The following is a 21,738-nucleotide window of genomic DNA, read 5'->3' as shown; positions in this document are numbered from 1 at the left end:
ATTAGAAGGTGTAAAAAGGTAACTGGATTGCCTTCAGGCTTAAGAAAGGTATCTATGGTTTTTCAGCCTTTTCAACTATCAATCCTCTCCTGAAGTCACACCATTTCTTACAGAAACCACCCGTCACACTCTCTGTTAGGTATACCACTCACTTCCAGTCCCCATGCCCAAGGAAGCAATGGAGACCTGAGCTCAGACCTGAAGAGGCGTATGCCGCTGCCAAGCTAGCCTGGGATCAGCTGCAGCTTCGCATGAATATTTCCCTTTTTATTTTATGAAAGGAATTGAGTCTACCTTCTGAGACATGACAGATCTGATCTCCCATTAGATGAATTTATGTAAGGAAAGTACATCAAGCGGTACTAAACACAAAGAGGCAGACATCAAAAAGCTGAAAAGACCGAAGTACCATTCTATTCCTGAGCTGTTTACACCTTATTCACCTCGTACTCGCCCTGCCTGAGACAGAATAGTAGATGAATACAAAATGAACCCTGATTTGACTCAGTATGCCTGTTCTTGTCTTCCAGGTCAAGAGAATTAAAATCTGGGTCTCCTGTATCCCAGGGGAAGGTTATACCACTAGGCTCCTGGACACATGCCTTCCCCACCCTAAAAAAAGAAGAAAATCTGTTGCATGACAATACTGAAAAAATATTTCTTAAATGTAATTAACATAACAAAGTAACTGAAGACCTTACAAGCAGAGCAACATCCTTCAGAAACGTGAAGGGTAGTAAAATCCTCACAGCTTAAATTGGAAATAAGAGGTTACGGTAATATAAGCACCAAAGTGCAGCTGAAACGTTCTTTAAGAACATTATATTTCCATGTTACAAGCACTACAACACCCCTAGGAAGAAAGCGCAGCCACCATGGGCCACATCCAATTTTGGGTTAGTCATCTAAAGCAAACAAGAGCTACAGCAAATGTTCCTGCTGTACATTTTAAAATGTTCTCAGATGCGCTAAATGTTACAAACCCTCCACCTTTGATCAAAGGAGTCCTTCACGCCATGACATCTCATTGCGCCCACGAACTACCAACTGTCACATCACATCACATCACATCACCAGCAATGCACGTGAGAAGAAAACCCTGTTTGCCATTAACAGTGCAAGCTAACAAATCCCATCCTTAAACAGGTACACTTGCTTCCTCAAAGGTGGCACTTGCTGTGAGCTAATAGCTATGCTTTCCTTTGCTAACGTATTTCCCAGCTACTTGAAGCTGAAGCATATACAACGAAAGCTGAAAATGCAAACAAAACCATGTTTTCTCAATTTTTCATACCTGCTTTTATAGCACTCCTGTTACCACACTGTTCCAACAGGTACAATCAGTTCCTTGGGCAGAATGAAGATTATATTAAGGTTTGTGCTGGCCCTTACCTCATCGCTTCCTGGACGTCGGGGTTTGAATTATAGTCAGCATTCTGACAAGGCGAAGGCACTAATGAAGTTTACTAGGGAGGGACAAATACCATCCTCTATTCTATGCATTTTAAAAGCTCCTACCACTACGCTTCTGAAACCCATGATGAAAAAAAGGATGCCTAAAACATTAAACGTGTTGTCAGCAACCTGGATTTTGTTCCCATCTCTGTTTGACTCCCAGTGTCACATAAGGACACAGCTCCTGACTTCCAATCTTCTCCTTTTAGCTGGCGTGAGACCGGCACACCGTGGAGGGAGGCAGCCAGCATCATGCAGTGCTGCAGCACCTGGTTCTCAGCTATGGTTCTACTGAGGGAGGGCAGCCAGAACTGCAGGAGGGGACTTTTATCTCCCCTTACAAATACTTTGGCCTCCTGCTCTCAAACTACCAATCAACTTAAATAATAAGCAAAGCTTATGCCTTGGGTCACAGGAAGTTCCCTCACCAAAATCTGCTAACTTCTATAAATTTTGATACCACTATCTACAAGGTGACTGAACCAACACCAAGTGGAAAATTCTACACAAAACAAAGTCAAAGGCCTTCGGATACAATTAAAAGACATCCATAATTTTAACATGCTATAGAGCAAGAGTTACAGAAATAGAAATAATAAGAAAATTTCAAATACAACTAGACTTTTTTCAAAACAGATGCAAGGCATCCAGACACATGAAAAGCAATGGTCATGGTCAGCCACACATGCGTTTTGGCCAACTGTCATTACTCAGTGAAGACAGCAAGAATATAGTATTGATATCAAAGGCTTTCAACCAACCATCCAAACCACACATGCAACTATTTTAAGCACAGGAAAAGAGACATTAAAGAAAAAAGAAAACCACCAGGAAAAGGATAACAGAAAGAAGGCTATCAAGGCCAAACTTTTGTTCTAACCAGCAAACAACAGTAGAACAAAGTTGATGTACAATCCAGTCATACATTTTCCCCAACATGTAGGTTTTTTTAATACACTCATCAATATATTAGCTTAATTAACTCTTGTTAAATTAAGTAACAGCCATGCTATGCTGACATGCGGCCAAAACAGTTTTTTAAAATACACACTGCTGGGCAGTGCAAGTTCAAGAATTTGTTAGAGGCCAGGTATGACATTGTCTGTGGATGGTGTTTATCATGCAAATGGAGCTTGTTTTGCCAGATGGGCATGAAAGTTTGATGACCTTGCTTGCAAGTGACAAAAGCTCAGGTGTAACTAGTTTAGGATTTTGTAACTTTCCTTGGCAAGTGCTACCAGGACCATCCACCGCAGCAGCAGCTCTCAAATGCATGCTGGACCTTAAGTGAGCAAGAAAGCCAGAATTTGTTGTCCACTTCTTCCCTGTTCTCCTACTACATCTTCTCAACACTCAAAATATAGTCCCTGTCCCATCACTTTACCCGCACGTTGCACCTCATAGTCTCACTCCATCTTCCTTGCACTTCTTCAGCATCCCAAGGGGCAGAGAAGATCCCAGTATTGGTGGTGGGTTCTTGCAGCAAGTGACTGTGACTCCGGCAGCAGCCAGAGAGTTACACAGGTCATATCTGTAATCTGATCTCCCTTCTCCTCTTGCTGATGCATGCAAAACCCATCAAAAAAATAAAAGTGCTGCTCTTACACACAAAGTGCTGCTGAACACATGCAGTAGATGGGATGTTTTTAGTCAACTAGGGTGTTACGGTAAGTTAAAACAAAGCAAGGGAGAGTTGTGATTGTTGAATTTATACCATCAGAGTAAGAAGTAAACTAGCTGTTCCTTTATCTGTACAACAAAATTGTGATTAAACAGAAGTTCTTTATTTCAGGTTGGTCCAGTGCACCACATCATAAATCAAGTAATATCTTCTAGGCAGCATACTACACCTCTGGCTTGGGGGGGGGGGGGGGGGGGGGGGAAGCTTTAAAGTGGACGGCTGAAACAATAACTGTTCAGATGAGGCAGAAGTGGGCAGCTGGATGCAAAAGCATTTCCATAAAAGAGAGAAGTCACCTTGAATCTTTCATTGTAGACAAAAGCATTGCCATAGGCATCTAGATTTCAGTACAACTATAGGATCTGAATAGCTGGGATCTCCTGTACTGATGTATTCCTGTACATCATGGCACATGAAAATCAAGGTCCATCTGTGCCTGAGGAGATGCAAGCATGTGAAAGGGTCTTCAGCCAACAGCAGGACAAAGCTCTTCCTACAGCCACAAAAGGGCTGAGCAAACCTACACTCAGTGGCTGCAGCACGTGCTGGGAGCACCTGCCCTGCCCAAAAACCCAAGTCCTGCTGGTCTCTTCTGATGCCTCCAGCCCCTTTGCTGCCAATGCAGACAACCAATTCTGGAGCTTCAGTTCCTTGGCTCAGGCAGGGATGCCAAGGGGTCTTGCCCTGGCAAGTGGCAGCCCTGCAAGCTGGACTGTAAGGAGCAATTAATTGGGACTCTGGGTGCTGTTAACCTGATGCTTGGGCATGGACCATCGCACAAGTAGTCAAACACTGCTGTAACTGCACACTATCTTCAATGGTTCATGTAGCACATACTGCGGTTTGGAAACCTCCAGGCTAGCTGCCTTCTCCCCATTTGCTTTAGCATGGCAGGTGGCCCTGCAAGTCTTAACATGTACCTAGTGCTCAATCCACCTCCGATAGCTGCGTTCCAAATAAAGTCAGAAAGATACACCAGAGATCATGTACCTTCCCATTTAATATATCTAAAACCTATCCTCCCCACCACGCACGGACAGATGTTAATGCACGTTTAAGAAACTACAGAACTTCCTTAGCATTAAGATACAAATTCTCGATGCCTCGTATATGAATGCTCCTTGGCAATTTGCTGCAAAACTCATCCCTACCTTCTCCAGAAATCTTGTAACAACAAAAGTGATTTCTGAGTATGGCCTTGAAAACAAGACCTGAATACAAACCACTGCCTTGACATCTTCACAAAGCCACACAAAGCCTGAAATTAAGAGTACTGACTAAAGTTAAGGCTGCAGTTCATGCCTGTGGAGACCCAACCTGGAAACCTAAATACTGATAGTTAATTACATGACAACATTGTGTTCTAATATTGACAACTTGTCTTGTGTAAGTATTTAGTCTCTCAAAATATTCTTAGGACGATAAATCTTACTGGAAAGGCTAGGAATACTTTCATCAGTATTTAATTGCAGAGCGTATGGGCTTTTATTTTTAATTAAAAAAAAAACCTAGTTCTAGCCTTGTTCAATATTCCAACACACAAGCCTTCCATGGTTATTACAGAAACTCACCTTAAAACAACAACTGCATTAACCAGTCATTTTTGCAATAAAAAATGAATTTTGAAGCAGCAAGGTACTGTGGGAAGGATATTCTGCAGAAGAAATATGCAGTACTCCACTAAAATAATTTAGCTAGTCAGCAATCCTGCTGATGAGCAATTTCCAGTCCTTACTTCAATTTTCATGACAGATGCTGTTAGAATTAGACCCTCAAGAATAAGACAGTCTCCTCCAAAAAGCAAGTTGGGACTAATTAATCTGTCTCTGCCTATCCAATGCAGTGTCTCGTCAGTCTCTTTATCACTACACCATCAAATAATTACCTAGGTACTCTGTAAAGGGATTATCTAGACAAAACAGCTAAAGATTTTTCTGAAATTCAGCTATCTTACTACACCCTCTATCACCAAAAAAACCCCAACCTAATTCTCTGAAAATATTAACAAGTGGATTCATCCTGAGAAGAGTTAGTCATAATTTCACTTATCTTTCAATCTCACTTGATTAATTGGATAGGCTTTAAAGGATCAAAAAGCCTTGATTATACATTTAATAAATAACTCCTTGCTAATTATATTTAGCAGATTTTCTAACTATAATAATGCAGTGAATATTGGCCAGCCATGACTTCTCTGCGCTTTCCCAGCACAGCTTGCTAGTATTAATTCCTTCTACTCCTCTCCTGTACCTTCTCTCTCATGGAGAGCTTCTCATGTTTCTGCCCTATGGAGAGAAAGAATAAGACCCTTAGACATCAGCAGCGATTGCTGCTTCAGGGCTCTGGCAACAGGAAGTAAGACTTCCAAAGTGAAAATACTGTAAAACTGATAAAACTAAGGATTTGTCCTACGTGCTTTTGGTGATAGTCTGTGCAGATGGGCATCACAAAAACAACCCCCTCAATCTTTGCTCTTTCTGAAAATCCTTTAGTCACAAATATTCACTTGACAGAAGCCTAAATGGTAACCACTAAAGAATATAAAAATGAAGACAAAATGGTTTAAGAGTTGGGGAAACTATGGCCCTTGTGCATATCTTAGATACAATTGCACAAAGTGGCTCTGCAATCCTAAATTTCAATAGGGTAAGAGAAGACCGTGCACATTAATGATTTCTCCTGTTTATGAGCTTTAATCTGTAACCTTTACTACAGGAACGCAATGGAAAGAAGCAGGTTCAGCTACTATTTTAATAAGCCTCTCAAATCCTTTCGGTGATTAAAACAAAACAATATACCTTCTTTACTTGATGATTAAATAAATTAAAATGATACCAAGAACCAAAATAAAACAAATCTTACCAAGCCTCCCAAGTACAGAGTGTTCTAGGCACACTCTAAAACTCAGTGTCAAAGGAGTAGGCTTGATGCCAGCCTAAGAAATCTCACCAACACGAGAGCTCTCTTTTCTTACAGCTCTTTTCAAATCGCATTACAGAGTATATGGAATTTTATTTATAGTTACTGAATTATTTTGTAACACTCTTAGTGCATCCATTTTCCCCCCACTCGCAACAAAAGCTAAGAATCAAGGTTTACATAAAGTAGCCTAGGAGAAAATATCTCAAGTCTCCCTAGCACATTGCCTTTACCACCTTACTTTCTGCCCTCCAGTATTATTTTCCAATACATTTTATGCAGCCCTTAGAATCAGGGTCACAGTCTGATCCGAAAATAGGTCCTAATTACGGATATATTTTTTGAGCAAGAGTTAATGTTCTTCTGGGTTGGCTGGGACCCAGGCCACTTCGCAGAGGGGAGCAGATGGACCTAAACAATGAGAGCAGCACTCTTCAAAGCAAACCTTAAAATAACCATTTATAACGTGATTCTATCCTGCTTTTTCACATCACCCAGAGTCAAATGAAATGCAGAAGAAAGAATGACAAAGTCATATTTTCATCTAAAGACACGAAACATTTGGTTGATGCTAAAATTCTAAAAAGTGGAGTCCTAGATCAAAAAAACGGAAGATGGAGTAACAAGCGAATTGGAGGCAGAGATGGAACACAGAGCAGAAACTGCTAAATAGACATGAGCCACTTTAGAAGGAATATGGTCTCCAAGAATAAACAGGAGCTTAAGGTGTGGATAACTCCACCACTTATTGCCCAAACATTTGGCCGTTCAATGGAAGATGAGCCTCCAAAAGGAAAAGAGTCAACAAGATTACCTGTTTGAAAGGAAGCCACTCCAGGGAAGAAGCACTAAAATAATATTGTTACTAGAAAAAGATCCTGTGGATAGCAGGAGTTAAATTATAATAGGCAGATACAGAAATCTGCATGCCTCAAAAACCAGCATCTCATCAATAGCAAAGCCAGAACTGAGAAAAATTAAGAAAAGGCCTATCAGCAGCAAAAAGGAGTATGGTAAAGCAGCAGAGCACTCTCTGATCCAGCAAGACCCAGACTAAAACTGGTCCAGACATAGAATCATAGAATTGTTTAGGTTGGAAAAGACCTTTAAGATCATCAAGTGCAACCGTTAACCTAGCGCTGCCAAGTCCAACACTAAACCATGTCCTCAAGCACCACATCTACATGTCTTTTAAATACCTCCAGGGATGGAGACTCAACCACTTCCCTGGGCAGCCTCTTCCAGTGCCTGACTTCACCCTTTCAGTGAAGAAATTTTTCCTAATATGCAACCTTAACTTCCCCTGGCACAACTTGAGGCCGTTTCCTCTCGTCCTATCACTCGTTACTTGGGAGAAGAAACCGACCCCCACCTCGCTACAGCCTCCTTTCAGGTAGTTGTACAGAGCAAAAAAGTCTCCCCTCAGCCTCCTCTTCTCCAGGCTAAACAACCCCAGCTCCCTCAGCTGCTCCTCAGAAGGCTTGTGCTCCAGGCCCTTCACCAGCCTCGCTGCCCTTCTCTGGACATGCTCCAGCACCAAAATGTCCTTCTTGTAGTGAGGGGCCCAAAACTGAACACAGTACTCGAGGTGCGGCCTCACCAGTGACCAGAGAAGTGAAAAAAGGTTTATTTCTTAAGCACTTCCCTGATCAAAGGAGAGTGGCTAAAAGAAGGCCAAGAAAGACTGTTAATTCGAGAGAGGAATTATGGAAGAAGCACAGGGAAAGAAGCTGTTGCTAAAACCCTGCAAGGGGAGCAGGGCAGCCTCAAACAAGACAAGGTAGGCAGGGGCCTCCAAAAGTCTCCTGCAGGTGATGCTCACTGTCATACTGGCTGCCATCCACACATGTGGCTCTTCCAGTCTCTTGCTGGACCAGGATCTCCCAGAAGTCAGCTACAGATGAAGGCTCACCCAGCACATCTGGATTAGGGGTTTTAAATCTAATTTTTTACCTCAGGCTTGACACTTTCTCGCCTGTGGCGGAGAGAGAAAAGCATGCTATAAAAAGCTACATTTCTTCTGAAAGGGATAAATGAAGCTGAATACTGGAAGTTACAAAAAGACTTTTTCTGTAGCAGGAATGAAAAATTGAATTAGATGACAGATCGCAGGGCAAGAAATAGGGGCCCAAAAAAGCATAACTCATTTAATACCACAAGTGGTATTAAAGGAAGTAAGACGAGTTGGTTTGTTTTTTTTTTTCTTTTTTCAGTCGTTTTTCAATAAACTGACAGGAAAGAAAATTATTTGGCCAAACCACAAAGTGAATCTGCCCCATTTCCCAGGCTGATACTTCTTGAGGTCCACATGGGATGCTCACAGGGGTTTCCCACCGCCCGGGGTACTATCTTCCCGTGGCGGGCTGTGGGCGCCCGGAGGTGGGCAGCACCGCGCAGGGGGGCTGTGGAGATGGGGAGAGGGCTGGCCAGGGGCCTCAGGCAGCTCTCCTGCCGCTGTCACGCAAGGCACTTCGTGCTGCACGCACGCATCGCGCGGCCCCTTTGCAAGCTGCCACGTGACATAAAAGCTGTCTGAGCCACGCGCCGTTCCCTTGTTCCCACTCTGGTGCCTGAGCATTCAAGTGAGCTGAGGAGACCCAGAAAACAGCAGAAAAAGTAAATTAAAAGGCCTTTCCACAGTAGAGAGAGACATAGACTTTTTACAATGATACAGTTAGCAATAAAGAGTCCCCAGTCCATGGGTGCTGCCTTGGATCTGTTTGACGACATCCTTTGTGCGCACATGGGGAAGGAGCAGCATGACTTTACAAATGCGTATGAACGCACACAAGGCTCATACCACAAGTTAAGAGCACACAGCACCAAGAGAATAAGACAGATAGTTACACTGGGGAGCTGTAATTCCCCTGAAGTGTGCAGTGTAAACTCTGAAAACGTCATGAATCACCACAGCCATAAAGTGGGAATGAAGCCCCATCGTTCAAAATGTAGTGCCTGGATCCTCCTTTCTCCCCACAGTTGTACGACAGCAATCCACAGGGTAGCACCCCGTTTCTCCTCCACTGCAAATGACTGATGTCTTATTGACACTCTCCTCCTCTTCTAATTCCCAGCTATGACTTTATTTATATTACCCTGGTGTCAGTGGGTCCCAGTCACAGGCACGCTGCAACCTCCATTACCATACAACTATTTTCAGAGCAGTTCTCATCTTGACATAGCACTCAGGTCTTACCCATGAAGCAGGTTTTAGCTATTCTTTGCAGGCTGCCAAAGTCTCAATAGACAAGTGAGTGAACGCCAAAATAATGCTCACATAAAAATTACTCATGCTGGAAATCTAAAATGTTACATGAGTCTTTCCTTCCAAAAAAGGATCTACAGCTATTTGGATTTCATTCAAGCAAACATTTTCAACAACAGATATGCCTTTTAGACTAAAGCAAAAATTTCCATTAGAAAAGATCCAGCGATATTTTACCAGATTCTTTGATGAAAAAAGACCACTTGGAGGCAAAGGTGTTTGATAATTGAAATTTTTAGTCAAATCTGAATGCCACTATTCATCTAGAAATCAAAAAAGTACACTGGAGCTTGTTTTCAAATTGAAAATACTGTATTTTTAAAATTATGCGCACTCTTTCGTGCAGCATATACACCTGTGTTTGTAACCTCAGTTTCCCATGTCTTTATTTCCATCATATATGTTTATCTAGAGCAAAAGAAAACAGAACAAAATTCTCCTGGACCAAATTAAAGAGTCTCTTAAAGCAGGAACATTTCGGTCATATTCTTTGCTCATGTCTGCTGCTGATACAGAAAGGGGAGGGGGAGCTTCCCACCACTCTGCCTCAGAGCTTGGCATCTAAAATGTCAAAAAGGCAAAGATCACCTCACTCGCCTGAACTCAGCCGACTGGAAAGGAACTGCATTTCTTGACATCAGCCCGAAGAGATGCAAGGTTGGAGTTGCTCTAACACTTTATGATGGATTTGATGTATCACATTTCTGCAATCCACAGCATTAAAGGATTTAAAATATGTTGTAACATCACACTAACAACCCTTCGCAAGACCTAGGGAAACAAGACACACTTTCAAATTCAGCTCTGTCTGCGTGCAGTGCTACTGATGCTGCATTTGCACATGCTACACAACAATTTCTGACTAAAGCAAAAAGAGACCACATGCTCATTTGAAATCAGTGGTGATGAAATTATAATGAAAGGTTGCCATTTTGTCAGGATACTAGGTTAATAATCTCAAACAAAAAATGCTGAGGTTTGTGGGTTTTGTTTTTTTTTTTTTTTAATGATCACAGTGGCTGTGACCTAAGTTTTAAGTTTTCCAGATTTCAGAATTCATCTTTTTTTTTATTGGGGGGGGAGACACGGACGCACATCTCAAAAAAGGCTTAAATGGAAGGGAGAATTTAACATTAAAATTCTACATTACAAACAGTAACTTAACTTCTTCACCTCTTTTCTTTTTAATGTAGCACATTAGCTATATTGATGGGGAGCCAAAGCCAGCTTCAGATCACTAACCGATGGTATGTTCAGACTAGAAATGTATGTTCACACAAGAAACAGGCACATTTTCAGCAAACTGTAACAGATCCTCCACAAATAGGCCTAAGTGTGTGACCAATTCTCTTATCACCAGAAGTATGATTTCCCCTGGTACCTTTTTATTTACAATCTTGCTCTCTTTCACACACACAAATCCACACTAACTGAAATTGGTTTTTCCTCAGTCCATATATTTGATTTTTGTTTATGAATATGAATGTATCAGCACACAAAACAGAACTGGAGGATAACACCTAATAACAGACCATGGATACACTAGAAGCTCTTAACCAGTCAACAGCTTAATCACAATAGGAATTTAATATAAGAATTTATAATTTGATTTATTCTTACTGTGACTGCTGAGTTACAGCCGTAGCAATTAATTTCTCACTAACTACGGAATCCAGGAAGAAGTAGGAAGCTGAAGCCACCAAGGTTTACAGGTTCAAACAGTTTGCAGTCTTGTTTCACACCATTTTGGATAAGTCCGGATGGAACAGGAACACAGAGGTCCAGCCAGCAGGGCTCCAAATCTTCACTAAGATATTGGGTGGCTTTGGATTAGAGGGGAAAACTAGAAGCTGCAATTGTGAGGGCAATGTTTACAATGAAAGTAGGTTGAGATCCATGCAGCAATGCCTGCATACGCTTGCAAAAACCCAGGGAAATTGAGTCATTTGGGGAACATTTGGTCATTTCAATGAACAGTAACTCAGATGTGGACGAGTACCCTTCAGATATCTATAATGTTAACTATATTGCTACCCAGAGTGATAAAGAGAGGAAGAGTTCATTTTTTCATAGTCCTTCAACAGCACATGACAGGACTGAAAAATGAGATAAAGTAACAGGGACTTTGGAAAACATTCTCTGGAAGCCGATCCAATGCAGTTAAGGAGTTTAAAGCTGTGGCTTCAGGGGAAACTGAGGCTAACAGCGCCCTAGAGCCAAAAGGAGACGACTGTATTCCCATCCCCTCCTGTTCTTCGTCATCCTCTCCTAGAGGTTGAGTTCCTCCTTTAAATTGGCTCTAGCCCTTACTATATGCTTTTACAAGCCACTTCAACTCACTGTAAGAACAGGAAATATCTCGCTTTCTGTTGCTTTTTCGTGAGATAATTGACTCATACAGGCATCTTCACTGGTGCTTGGCAAACCAGAGGTAAGCAGTGAGCTGGCAATGGGCAGCAGGGACATCCTTCTCCCACATCAAGGTGAGCTGTTCAGGCAGTCTGTCCTTCTCATGAAATCACAGCTCAACATAATCCCACCTCAGAATCAGCAGACTGGAATACGTAAGTGCTTCTCAGCAGTATACATATATATATATACACACACACACACACACAGAATATTTTGGTAGTGAAGATCAGCAATGCAGTGTCAAACTCATACCTGCAGGCAGTTTATCTAAACTGGGGATTAGTCACTTCACAGATGCAAGCATAATGGACAATTTCAGTGCATTTGTACTCTTCCTAAACTAATTTTCCTTGAGCATCGAATGCTTCCCTACGGTGTACCGACAGCCTGGTATCCCAGCAAGAATCAGCATGTGTCCAGCTCTGCATTCCCTAAAATCTGTTTTATCTAAGTTTTCCATTATCTGGGCCATCTCTGTTTATTATTACTGTGCAGCAGCGAATCAGCTACATACACGATTGTTCAACAGAAAGGACATAAGATTGCATGGTAGAGGTGGTCTAAAATGTAGACATGTGTTGATAACAAAAATCTCATTCACCCAGGGTAAGATGGTTTGGCCTCCCAAAGGAAAAAAACAAACAAATTTGGAATGAAGTAAATCCCTACAAAAAAGACAACTTCAGAAAGAAAACTTCAACTCAAACTCATGCTTTGTTGCTGTTATTTACATTTCCAGTAAAATCCAGTAAAATCCAACAGTGGCAAATTTGAACTGTAGACTATGTGAAAAATCCTCTGCCTGGAAGATTGTAAACAGACAAAATTCAAACCCAAATGAAAACTGGTAATAAAGAAAAAACAATACCAGTCCATAAATACAAGCCTAAAAATACAAGCTCTCAAGCCCATTTCTAGCAGTGCTGCAATTACTTAACCATATGTCAAGTGTGCCAGGTCAAAAATAAGAACTGCCTTCTTAAAGGCAGGCAACGTGAAACTTTTAAAACCATAATCCATCTCTCTGAAAATTCGTCAGAAAACTGCACTAACAAACCTCCCAGGGCTCTAAAAATGTGAAGTGATGCATGACTGCAATGGAATTCTAAAATTGCCAACTGATTTGAAGGAGGTTTTACATATATACACACACACACACTGCGCACATATATATATTAGAGAGGAAAATTTTACGTAGTTAAAAAAGTGATCTATGGCCTATAGCAAGCACCTGAAGCTGTGAGAACCCCCTCTCAGATTTGGCTACTGCTTCTTCTGATGATGGGCAGCAACGTTACGGAGTCACATCTAATGAAAAGTGCTTTTCAGCCTGGACTTTGCAAGAACTCATGAATATGTGAGCCCCATCCCGTTACATTCATATCATGCTCTGCCCAGTGAAAAGAGCTACTATGTACTGAGGCACCCTTATTTCAAACAGCAGCATCTTGTGTACCTAAAAGCTCCTCCTGATAAAACTAAAAGCCAAAATCCTTGCATACAGTGAAATACTTCCAAAGAAGACAACGTGTTGTGTTCTGACTCTCTGAAACCTATTCTTGGAAAAGCCTGCTGTAGAATACTAATGTCTTTACAGCTACCCCTCCCCACATCCCCCCTTTTTTTAAAGGAGCAATAACTGAAAAGTCCATCATAGGGGGCCTACATCTATGTAGGGGTTATATTACCTTCTGCTCCTTTCATTTCGTATAAGTTACATTTATTGCACTAAACGCATGCTTGTAAAAGTAAATAAACACAAGTCATCAAAAGAACACACACAACAAAAGCTATTCCATAACTGCATTTCACTGTATCTCTTATTAGGCGTTTTATGGAACATGCCTAATACCTTAAAACGTCATACTAAACATGCCTACATATTTCACAAAAATACAGAAAACATCCAATTAAAATGCAGCAAGGCCAATTTTATATCAATGCAGTATTATTAGCATAAGTTTCTTCCCTTGTTAAAAGCTTGATTCTGCCATTCCAACAGATATAGGGCAGAAGTCTGATCAGAAAGCAAATACCTCTTTAAATCAATGGTGGTTTTTACAAGGTAGGATACTGCTCAGCACTAACAAAAGTAATGAAACTGTCCCTTTGTGATTTAACTGTGCGACATCAACTACAGCTGAAGAAATTATAGTTGATTAATTTATTTTCTAAAAAAAAGAAAAGGAGAATACGCTGCCTCTACCCCTGAGCCCACTTTGAAGTCAATGGTAAGAGAAGTGGGTAGCTTTCCATCTTTGCACTGCCATCCTCTGCCTGGAGACACCACCTTTTAAAGGCGATTTACGTGGCACTGGCACACCTCTATTTTGACTGCAGCAGCATTAGAGAGGAAAAAGGGGGTGGAGGGGAAGAGACTATAATTTTTCAGAAGCACTCAGGTACAATGGAAGTCCATTTGCCGAGTGACGTAGGACCAAATTTTCAAAGTTGTAGACGTGTCTAAAAGATCTATACTACAGACATCACCCCAGTGAGATTTCTCAAAGGCACCAACGTGAAATAGAAGACAACAGCTCAGAATTCAAAGTTAGTTATTCTGGCTATTGGCTGGTAGTGCAGCTACTGTGCTCAGAGATTACCATGTTCATGATAATTGCAGAAATAGATTCATTACTGAACTGTCTCTGCCCCATATCTAATTGTTAGCTTATTGCCCAACAACCCACTACAATTCTTGTCCAAATTCCTTAACCAGCCCTGCCAAATCAGTTCTCCTTAACTTCATGCATTGTGCAAGTACAAGATACACTTCAAGTTTCTTCATACAGGGAAATCAGAACAGATAGTTCATTTCAATTATTTGCAAAATTGCATCAGTGAATCCAACATCACGGTCATCTGTGCACTTCACTGAAATGGCTGTGGTGTCATGCAGAACTACAACGTACGCTGACATTTGGCAGCAGAACCCACGAGCCATCTTCACAAGCTCAGAGAAAATATTCAGCTGTGGCACACTGAAAAAAGGTCTACGTTTCTTGAAACTGTACTAAAAAGCTCACCTGTCCAAACAAGTTTCATACCTGCATGGTTCTACATTACGCAGTTTTACAGAAATAATTGAGATAAATAATTACAGTGCCAGAAACCTTATCTTCCCTATTTTCATATCAGAAAATGTCTGAAATGATTTTAATTACCTTGCATTTGTCTGGACAATTTTTTTTCCCCAATCGCATGTTTATGATCTTTATAAGGATGTTGCTTCTTAGGGAGAGTCATACTGTAACAATCCATAAAGCAGCTAAGATTGAAGATGTTTTGAGAAGACCTCTTGCTCCAGATCAAAGGTGGAGTGACCTAAGATGCTTTCACTTTTCATCACTGTCCTTATGCCAGCAATAAATGTGCCAGAGTTCATGCAAGCCCTCCCTAATCCGATTTTAAATGAGTTGGCTTAAAACAGAGTAAGAGACAATTAACCATAAGAACTGCCACTGGACGAATACATCAGTAATATCTTAAACTACCTCAGCTATTTTAAAATTGGATTTGTCCACACCTCTACTTCAGTAGAGATCTGCATCATGCTGCCAGAGCACATTTCAGAGAAGGTATGTAAGCCATTTTGGTTCAAGTGAATCACTTCAACAATAGCAGTACAGTTAATGTAGTACAAACTGGCAGAGATAAAAATCAGGCAGTATTTCAGGCCAATACCAAGCACTTTGGTAGTTTACACGGTAGCTGTGAAAAACAGCAGTGGATTTGAAAATTTAGAACTAAAAGCAGACACAACTCATCCATTCTGTTCTTAAAAAGAAAAAAAGAAGTCTAAACAGTTTCTTCAAGGAAGAGAACAAACCTCTCTGATTTCTGTTCTCAAATTCCTCTTTTGGAATCTAGTGACTCAGTACAGAATACCTGTTCCACTAATATCTGCTCAGAGCCCTCAAAAAAACCCAAGATTTTGTCCCCCAGTATTAAAATTCTCAAATTCAGGAGCAATAGCAGCACAGAGTATGTTTCTCTATCTTGTTGTTGTTATTAATTAAGTACCATTTGCTGCTCCTGAATTACTACTATTTAGTTGCACTGGATGGGTGTGTTAGAAAGTAATGGAAGATGGATCAACAGCTGTAGTTATTATGAAAATTATGGCAGCACATCAGAGGAATTGCAGCTGCTCAATTCATGCAAATAAGAGCTACTTGACAATGACTATAATTACACAGTATGTCAAACAACATAGCTGGAGTAAAAGTAGAGACTACATATTTTAGAAAGCCAGAAGATTTTCATTTCATTACGTTCATATTCCCTAAACTCCTATTTAGGGATAACAGGATTCACTTTCTGTCAATGGACTCACAGATACAGAAAGGCCTACTAAGTCTCCCAGGTGCACTCTCCTGCCAATGCTGCAGCTGTCAAACACGGTACCTCTCTGCGTGTTTACTGGGCATTTATAATACAGCCTGTACTCAGAGGCCATAGTCAGAGCTGGGCTTCCAGTCCACCAGGTGCTGTGTAGATATGAAGAAAGTTCCAGCCGCATCTAGTTTCAAAGCAAAGGAAGATTGCTTCCGAGCGGCTCAGACAATGCAGATGCCATCTCCTCTATCCAAAGCCTGTTCCTGATACCTGGAACAGCACTGTAATACTCTAGTTTACTTTGCTTAGTATTACTTATGAGTAGAAGTACTTTCAGGTTGTTCTGGACAATTCCTTTCCCACTTCAGGCGCTAAGGCTCTCTTAAAAAGCACATTTCCTTCTCTTAGGCAAAAACTTCACTAAAAGCTCCTCATTTTCAGAGAGGCGGCGCACAGCGCTTATCCTGTTACCTCTGTAGGCTGCTTGCACATCAGCAACTGTTTAAATAAAGTGACATTTTATTATTCTAGTTTCTTCCAGTTCCTGTTCTGCATTCAGCCTCTTTAATTAAAGCCCTCTGTTTTTCGCTAGTTGTTTCATGCTGGCAAATCCCTGCACCTGCATGGAAAAAAAAACAGGGACAGAACCTCATTTGCTTTCCTCTGCATCTCAAACTCTTGTTTCAAAAACTGCACAGCACAAAGTTATGTTAGAAATAATAAACCCAGAACACAAATACCAGCCTAATGGAGAGTTTTATTTATTTATTTTTACTTATGACAGCCACATAAAGACACATCAGGGGATATAGTTTTGCAGTCCTACCTCTCATTCAGGGGTGAGAAGCTGGACTCACTTGGTCTATAACACAGTCAGTTGCTACAGCTCCTCACTGCTCTTGTTTTACACAGTGATTCAAACTGCATAACCTGACAGTAAATAACCTTTCCTCTGTATTATCAGGAAACCCAAACTTTTTTCCTGTGAAGTCTGCTGACAAAGCCCAGTTCCTAATGCCTTGGAATTCAGGGACCTGACTCCTGGTAAAAGTGGTACCTCAAGCTTCCCACATTTCATAGGTACAGTCATTAAATCACTGACCAAGAGGACAGCTACTCAAATTGTTGATCTTACCTGAAATCACATGCCGTGGTAAGTTCTGCTCCTCCTCCAACAGCTTTTCCTTGGACTAGTGCAACACTGATCAAAGGTAACCTACACAAGAGAGTTTTGTAACCAAAATTCATGCTTTTAGTCTCCTAGAAATTACAAAATGATTCAAGCAAATCATCTCTATAGTAAAAGATGAGAAAAATATATTGTTCCAACTCATTCAAATAACTACATCTTTGTGGGTAAGTAGCACAATACCAATTCCACTTATGCTACCATGATTATTCCATCATCAATATGGAATCCCAAAATGAACAGGAAGACAGGAATATCAAATGGAATCAAAGTAAAGAAGATCATGTGCTATGTTATGAAAAATACACACTACAGATTATACCTAAAAAGACTATCTGCAAGGAGTGACAGGACAGTGAGACAAGACCCTACCCTAAGCCAGCACACTACAGAAAGCAGTAGAAAGGGCCATGAAGAACTGCATGGCTGGGTTATCTAAAAAAAAAAAAATGAGATTCAGCATGATACCTTCAGCCGCTTCTTCAGAGTGCTACCATCTCAGTCATCAACAAAGCTTTTTTTTGGAGGACAAAACCATCCTTTGAGGATAGCAACAATCTGTTACCTTTGACAGTGTTGTATTTAATCATGCTCAAGGTATTTAATCATGCTCAAGGTAATTCAAAGGACAGAAGGAAGGAAGAGTATGTAGGGGGAACCTCCTTCCCCACTGCCATTGTGAAATGAATGCTAATGAACAGTGACTGTCTCAAGATAAGCCACGTTCCCTAAGAAATGAAGACAACCGGTTAGTCCCATACTTTGCACGCTGATACAGCTGTTTCATCTTTTCTATGAAGAGACATTTAACTCATTGAGCAGTTTTGAAACCACATTTGGAAGTCAGCTTCCCAATCATAGAATCATAGAATGATTTAGATTGGAAAAGACCTTTAAGATCAAGTCCAACCATTAACCTGCGCTGCCAAGTCCACTGCTAGACCATGTCCCTAAGCACCACATCTACACGTCTTTTAAATACCTCCAGGGATGGAGACTCAACCACTTCCCTGGGCAGCCTGTTCCAGTGCCTGACTGCCCTTTCGGTGAAGAATTTGGGTTTACTTCTGCTTTAACAGAAGCACCAACAATTTCTTATGGCCCAAGTTCACCTACCAGCTGCAGCACACTTCATACAATACATGGCACAAGGGAACTCACTGGAAGAGAATAACCTAATTTTTCCTATGGTCTATGGGGAGCCAGAAGATATTGGTCCAAATCCCCTACATCCACATTCTGATCCATCTGAGGCACTTCCTTCAGGATCACAGTCAGCCTCAGCTCCCTCTGAGGAAGACTGATTCTATCTACAACAGATGCCCCCAGACAGCAGTTCAGTGGTCCCCCTGAACTACAGCTTCAACATACTCTAAATCAAGACACCTGAGGTGAGGGCTTAATCTTCATACATGTTCTTCCTCTCTGCTTTGTCCCATCAATTTTGATCATACGGAGACCTACTTATACAAATGGATTCCTTACAGTACTACTACTACTACTAAGTCTCCAATCTCCTGGGCAGTTTTACAGAATAATGTTAACTCATAACACTTTCTCATCTAGAGTATTTGAAAACAAAGAATATTTATCTTCAAAGAGCTCTGAGCAGAAAAAAGACAGACTCTACCACACATGGATTTAATAGAAATGTGATTTCTTAAGGGAAGCTAAACCTAATGGAAAGGAAAAAATGTTTTTCAGAAGTACCAGATGGTAGAACTGAATATATTCCTCTTATGAAGTGGGAAGATTAAATAAATATATGAAATAAATGTTACCTGCGTAGGCTGCATAAGCTGGCCCTGCTTGTTTTTTAAGAGCTACTGATTTCCACTGAGTTACAGAAGTCAGCTGCAGAAACTTTGAAGGCATAGGTTTCCTTAACTCTAGGTATCTCCTGGCCCGCCACATACAAGCCTATAGGGTTTTTTTCTGTTCCAATCTCTGGGAATTCTAATAGTTGCAAAATGTCAAGGCCTGATTTAAATCCATAAATACCTACCTGATTAACATCTGTGAATACAAGGTCTGGGATTCAAAATTACATACTTAAAACTATGTATTTAACTTTAAACATCTTGTTAAAGAGTTAGCCAAAACATATTCCAATCCTTATAATTACTTCATAAAGAAAGGTAAATAAAATATATTACCTCATAAGTCTGGTTAAGGTGTTTTGCATAAACATGCACATATTCATCCCATCCTACAAAGAATAGGAAACAAATTTTAAGTGATCCTAACATGAAGCAATTAAACACACATGGAGCAGACAGGAGTATTCATTATATTTATCCTAGCTGGGTTTTTTCTCTTTGGTTAATCTTGCCTGAATTCCAGCCCAGCTCCACTGTGTACAAACAGAAAACCTAGTATAAATCAGGTTAAAAAAAAAAAATCAGAACTCAATCAATTGATATGAATTTCAATTATAATTAAGCCACTGTTAATGTAATTGCAATATTGAATTTCTACAATGTGAAATTTTACATCCTTTCCTCTTCATTTTTTCTTCTCGCTCCCAGTTAAACACCCATAAAGCCGAAGTCTGTACAGGACCATAGAGCACCGCATACTTTTTACTGTTACAAATCCATAAAGTTTTAGACAAGATACAATTTACCAACTACATTTTTTTATTGTTTGGGCCAAAAGCATTTCAGCCAAAAAAACCCCAATCCAACAAGAAAGGAGATTCTTCTTATTTCTCTCCTTTATGTTTTACATCAGCTTGCAAACAAAAGTGAATATGGAACAATTGTTCCTTTCTCTTCCAGTACAAGAACTAAGAGGATCCAAATAAAATCAGTTGCTGCTAGGTTCAAAACAAATATTTCTTCCTACAACATGTAGTTAAACTGTGGAACACTTTGCAGCAGGGCATCGCAACCTCCAAAAGGCTACATGAATTCAAGAACAACTAGATAAACTCACAAGAGAAAAATCGACAAAAGGTTATTAAATACAAGGTAACACCTCAAGCTCTAGAAGTCTTAGTCACAAGCTGCTGGGGACTAAGAATATTTTGAAGCAAAATCACTACCTATCTGCCTTCCCTGTCCTTATATTCTTTCTCAGGCATCCAGTATTGACCAAGAACTTGACAAATTTAAAAAAAAAAAAAAAAAAAAAAAAAGTTTGGACACCATAGAAGTAAAAAACCAGTAGGTAACAATTTCAGCATGTCTCTCAAAAAAACCCAACCAAACAAAAACCAAAAAAACAAACAGTAGGAAGAAAAAGAATAAACAAACATCTCTTTATTGGCATTTACTAATTTCTAAAACACAGTTTTACAGGAGTTGGCAAGTTAAAGAATGTGCCTTAATTAAAAGCTTCTGACTCATACCTCAGGGAAAGAAAAGATATGCAGTAAGTCTTCAGTATCTTGGAACAGGACCTTGAAATAACAGTAGGTCGACTTCAGTTGATTTATTGTCCATTTATTCGTGCCTTCCCAAGACCTACTCTGCCCAATGCCAACCAGCATTATGGTGTTTAGGGACAGATCTCTGGCAGATATAAGCTGCCATGACAATCGCTACACAGGAATCGGTGAATTCAGTTGCATTACATTAAAGGCCTGCTTGAAAATTTCTGCACACGTTGATTTATAAAGAGGCTTTTATTTATCACTGTAGCAACCTCCTACATCCATTGAGACCAGTTAGCAACATTTCCATTCCAAATTCAAGAACAATCAATCCTCCATGATAGCTGTCTTAGCACTTCTAATCAGGAAGAGAAGTTCAAAACCCACATACAAGGTACCAGTTCTTGGACATGGACTTGCACAATTTCCATACTACAACCATCAAGATGAAGCTGCAAAAAAGCTCTTCAGAGAAAGTAATTTTTCACTTCATCACAGCAGAGTCCTTGCGTTCAAACTGGCCATCTGAATTCATACCAAAATGGTAATTAAAGATTAATGCCAGAACAGATCAGCTTTATAAACTCAGTTATGTCTGAGCAGACAAAAAGAAAGGTCTTCGTATTCTCAGGTGATGGAGAAATCACTGGGTATCACATGGAAAAAAATGCCTGCACAGAAAACACCCTGAAAAAAATCACAATTACTTGAGTCCTGGCCAATGTACCCTTCAAACCTTCCTGACAAGAAAAATAAGGCTACTAGTCAGAGTATTTTATCTGAGTAAGAGAGGTGTTCACTGGAGTCTAGTGGAATAACCACATTTTCAGCTCTAACACTGTCCTTGGAGTAAGAATAAAACTAACAAGCAGCAAGTGAGGTAAAATACAGACTGCACTACATATGGCAGAAAAGGATTAATAGTTTGCAGTGGGGCTAGGGGAGGCAGGGAAGAAGAAAGTCACCTTCATGAAGTAGAAAACTGTACCCCTGGCTCTTTTTGCTGGAAGAGCCTGGAATCCGCGTTCACTACAGACAGAACAGTATTTCCAGACCATCTCTAACTGCTCCAAAGTCCTCCCTCTGTGGCTTACTGCTCGGGA

The 21,738-nt window shown here is 40.5% G+C and overlaps 1 protein-coding gene across 12 annotated transcripts in view; it reads right to left on the bottom strand.

Moving 5' to 3' along the window:
- Positions 1-21,738, bottom strand: part of ECHDC1 (ethylmalonyl-CoA decarboxylase 1) — a 45,025-nt gene that overhangs the window by 6,889 nt on the left and 16,398 nt on the right. For all 12 annotated transcript variants that reach the window (XR_015707994.1, XM_087773541.1, XM_087773539.1 and 9 more), the window contains 2 exons: positions 19,416-19,468; positions 17,206-17,286 (listed from right to left, as the gene is read on the bottom strand). Coding sequence is in view for 11 of the 12 variants with exons in the window: in XM_087773541.1 (XP_087629667.1) it covers positions 17,206-17,286; positions 19,416-19,468 (134 nt within the window). In the remaining variant the exon portion in view is untranslated. The remainder of the gene's footprint in view (positions 1-17,205; positions 17,287-19,415; positions 19,469-21,738) is intronic.

Source organism: Nipponia nippon, unplaced genomic scaffold, assembly GCF_047370975.1.
Source record: "Nipponia nippon isolate SJK-2023a ecotype South Korea unplaced genomic scaffold, ASM4737097v1 scaffold_4, whole genome shotgun sequence".
NCBI classification, from domain to species: Eukaryota; Metazoa; Chordata; class Aves; order Pelecaniformes; family Threskiornithidae; genus Nipponia; species Nipponia nippon.
Note: the sequence above shows the minus strand (reverse complement) of the source record. Positions and strands in the feature narration are given on the sequence as shown.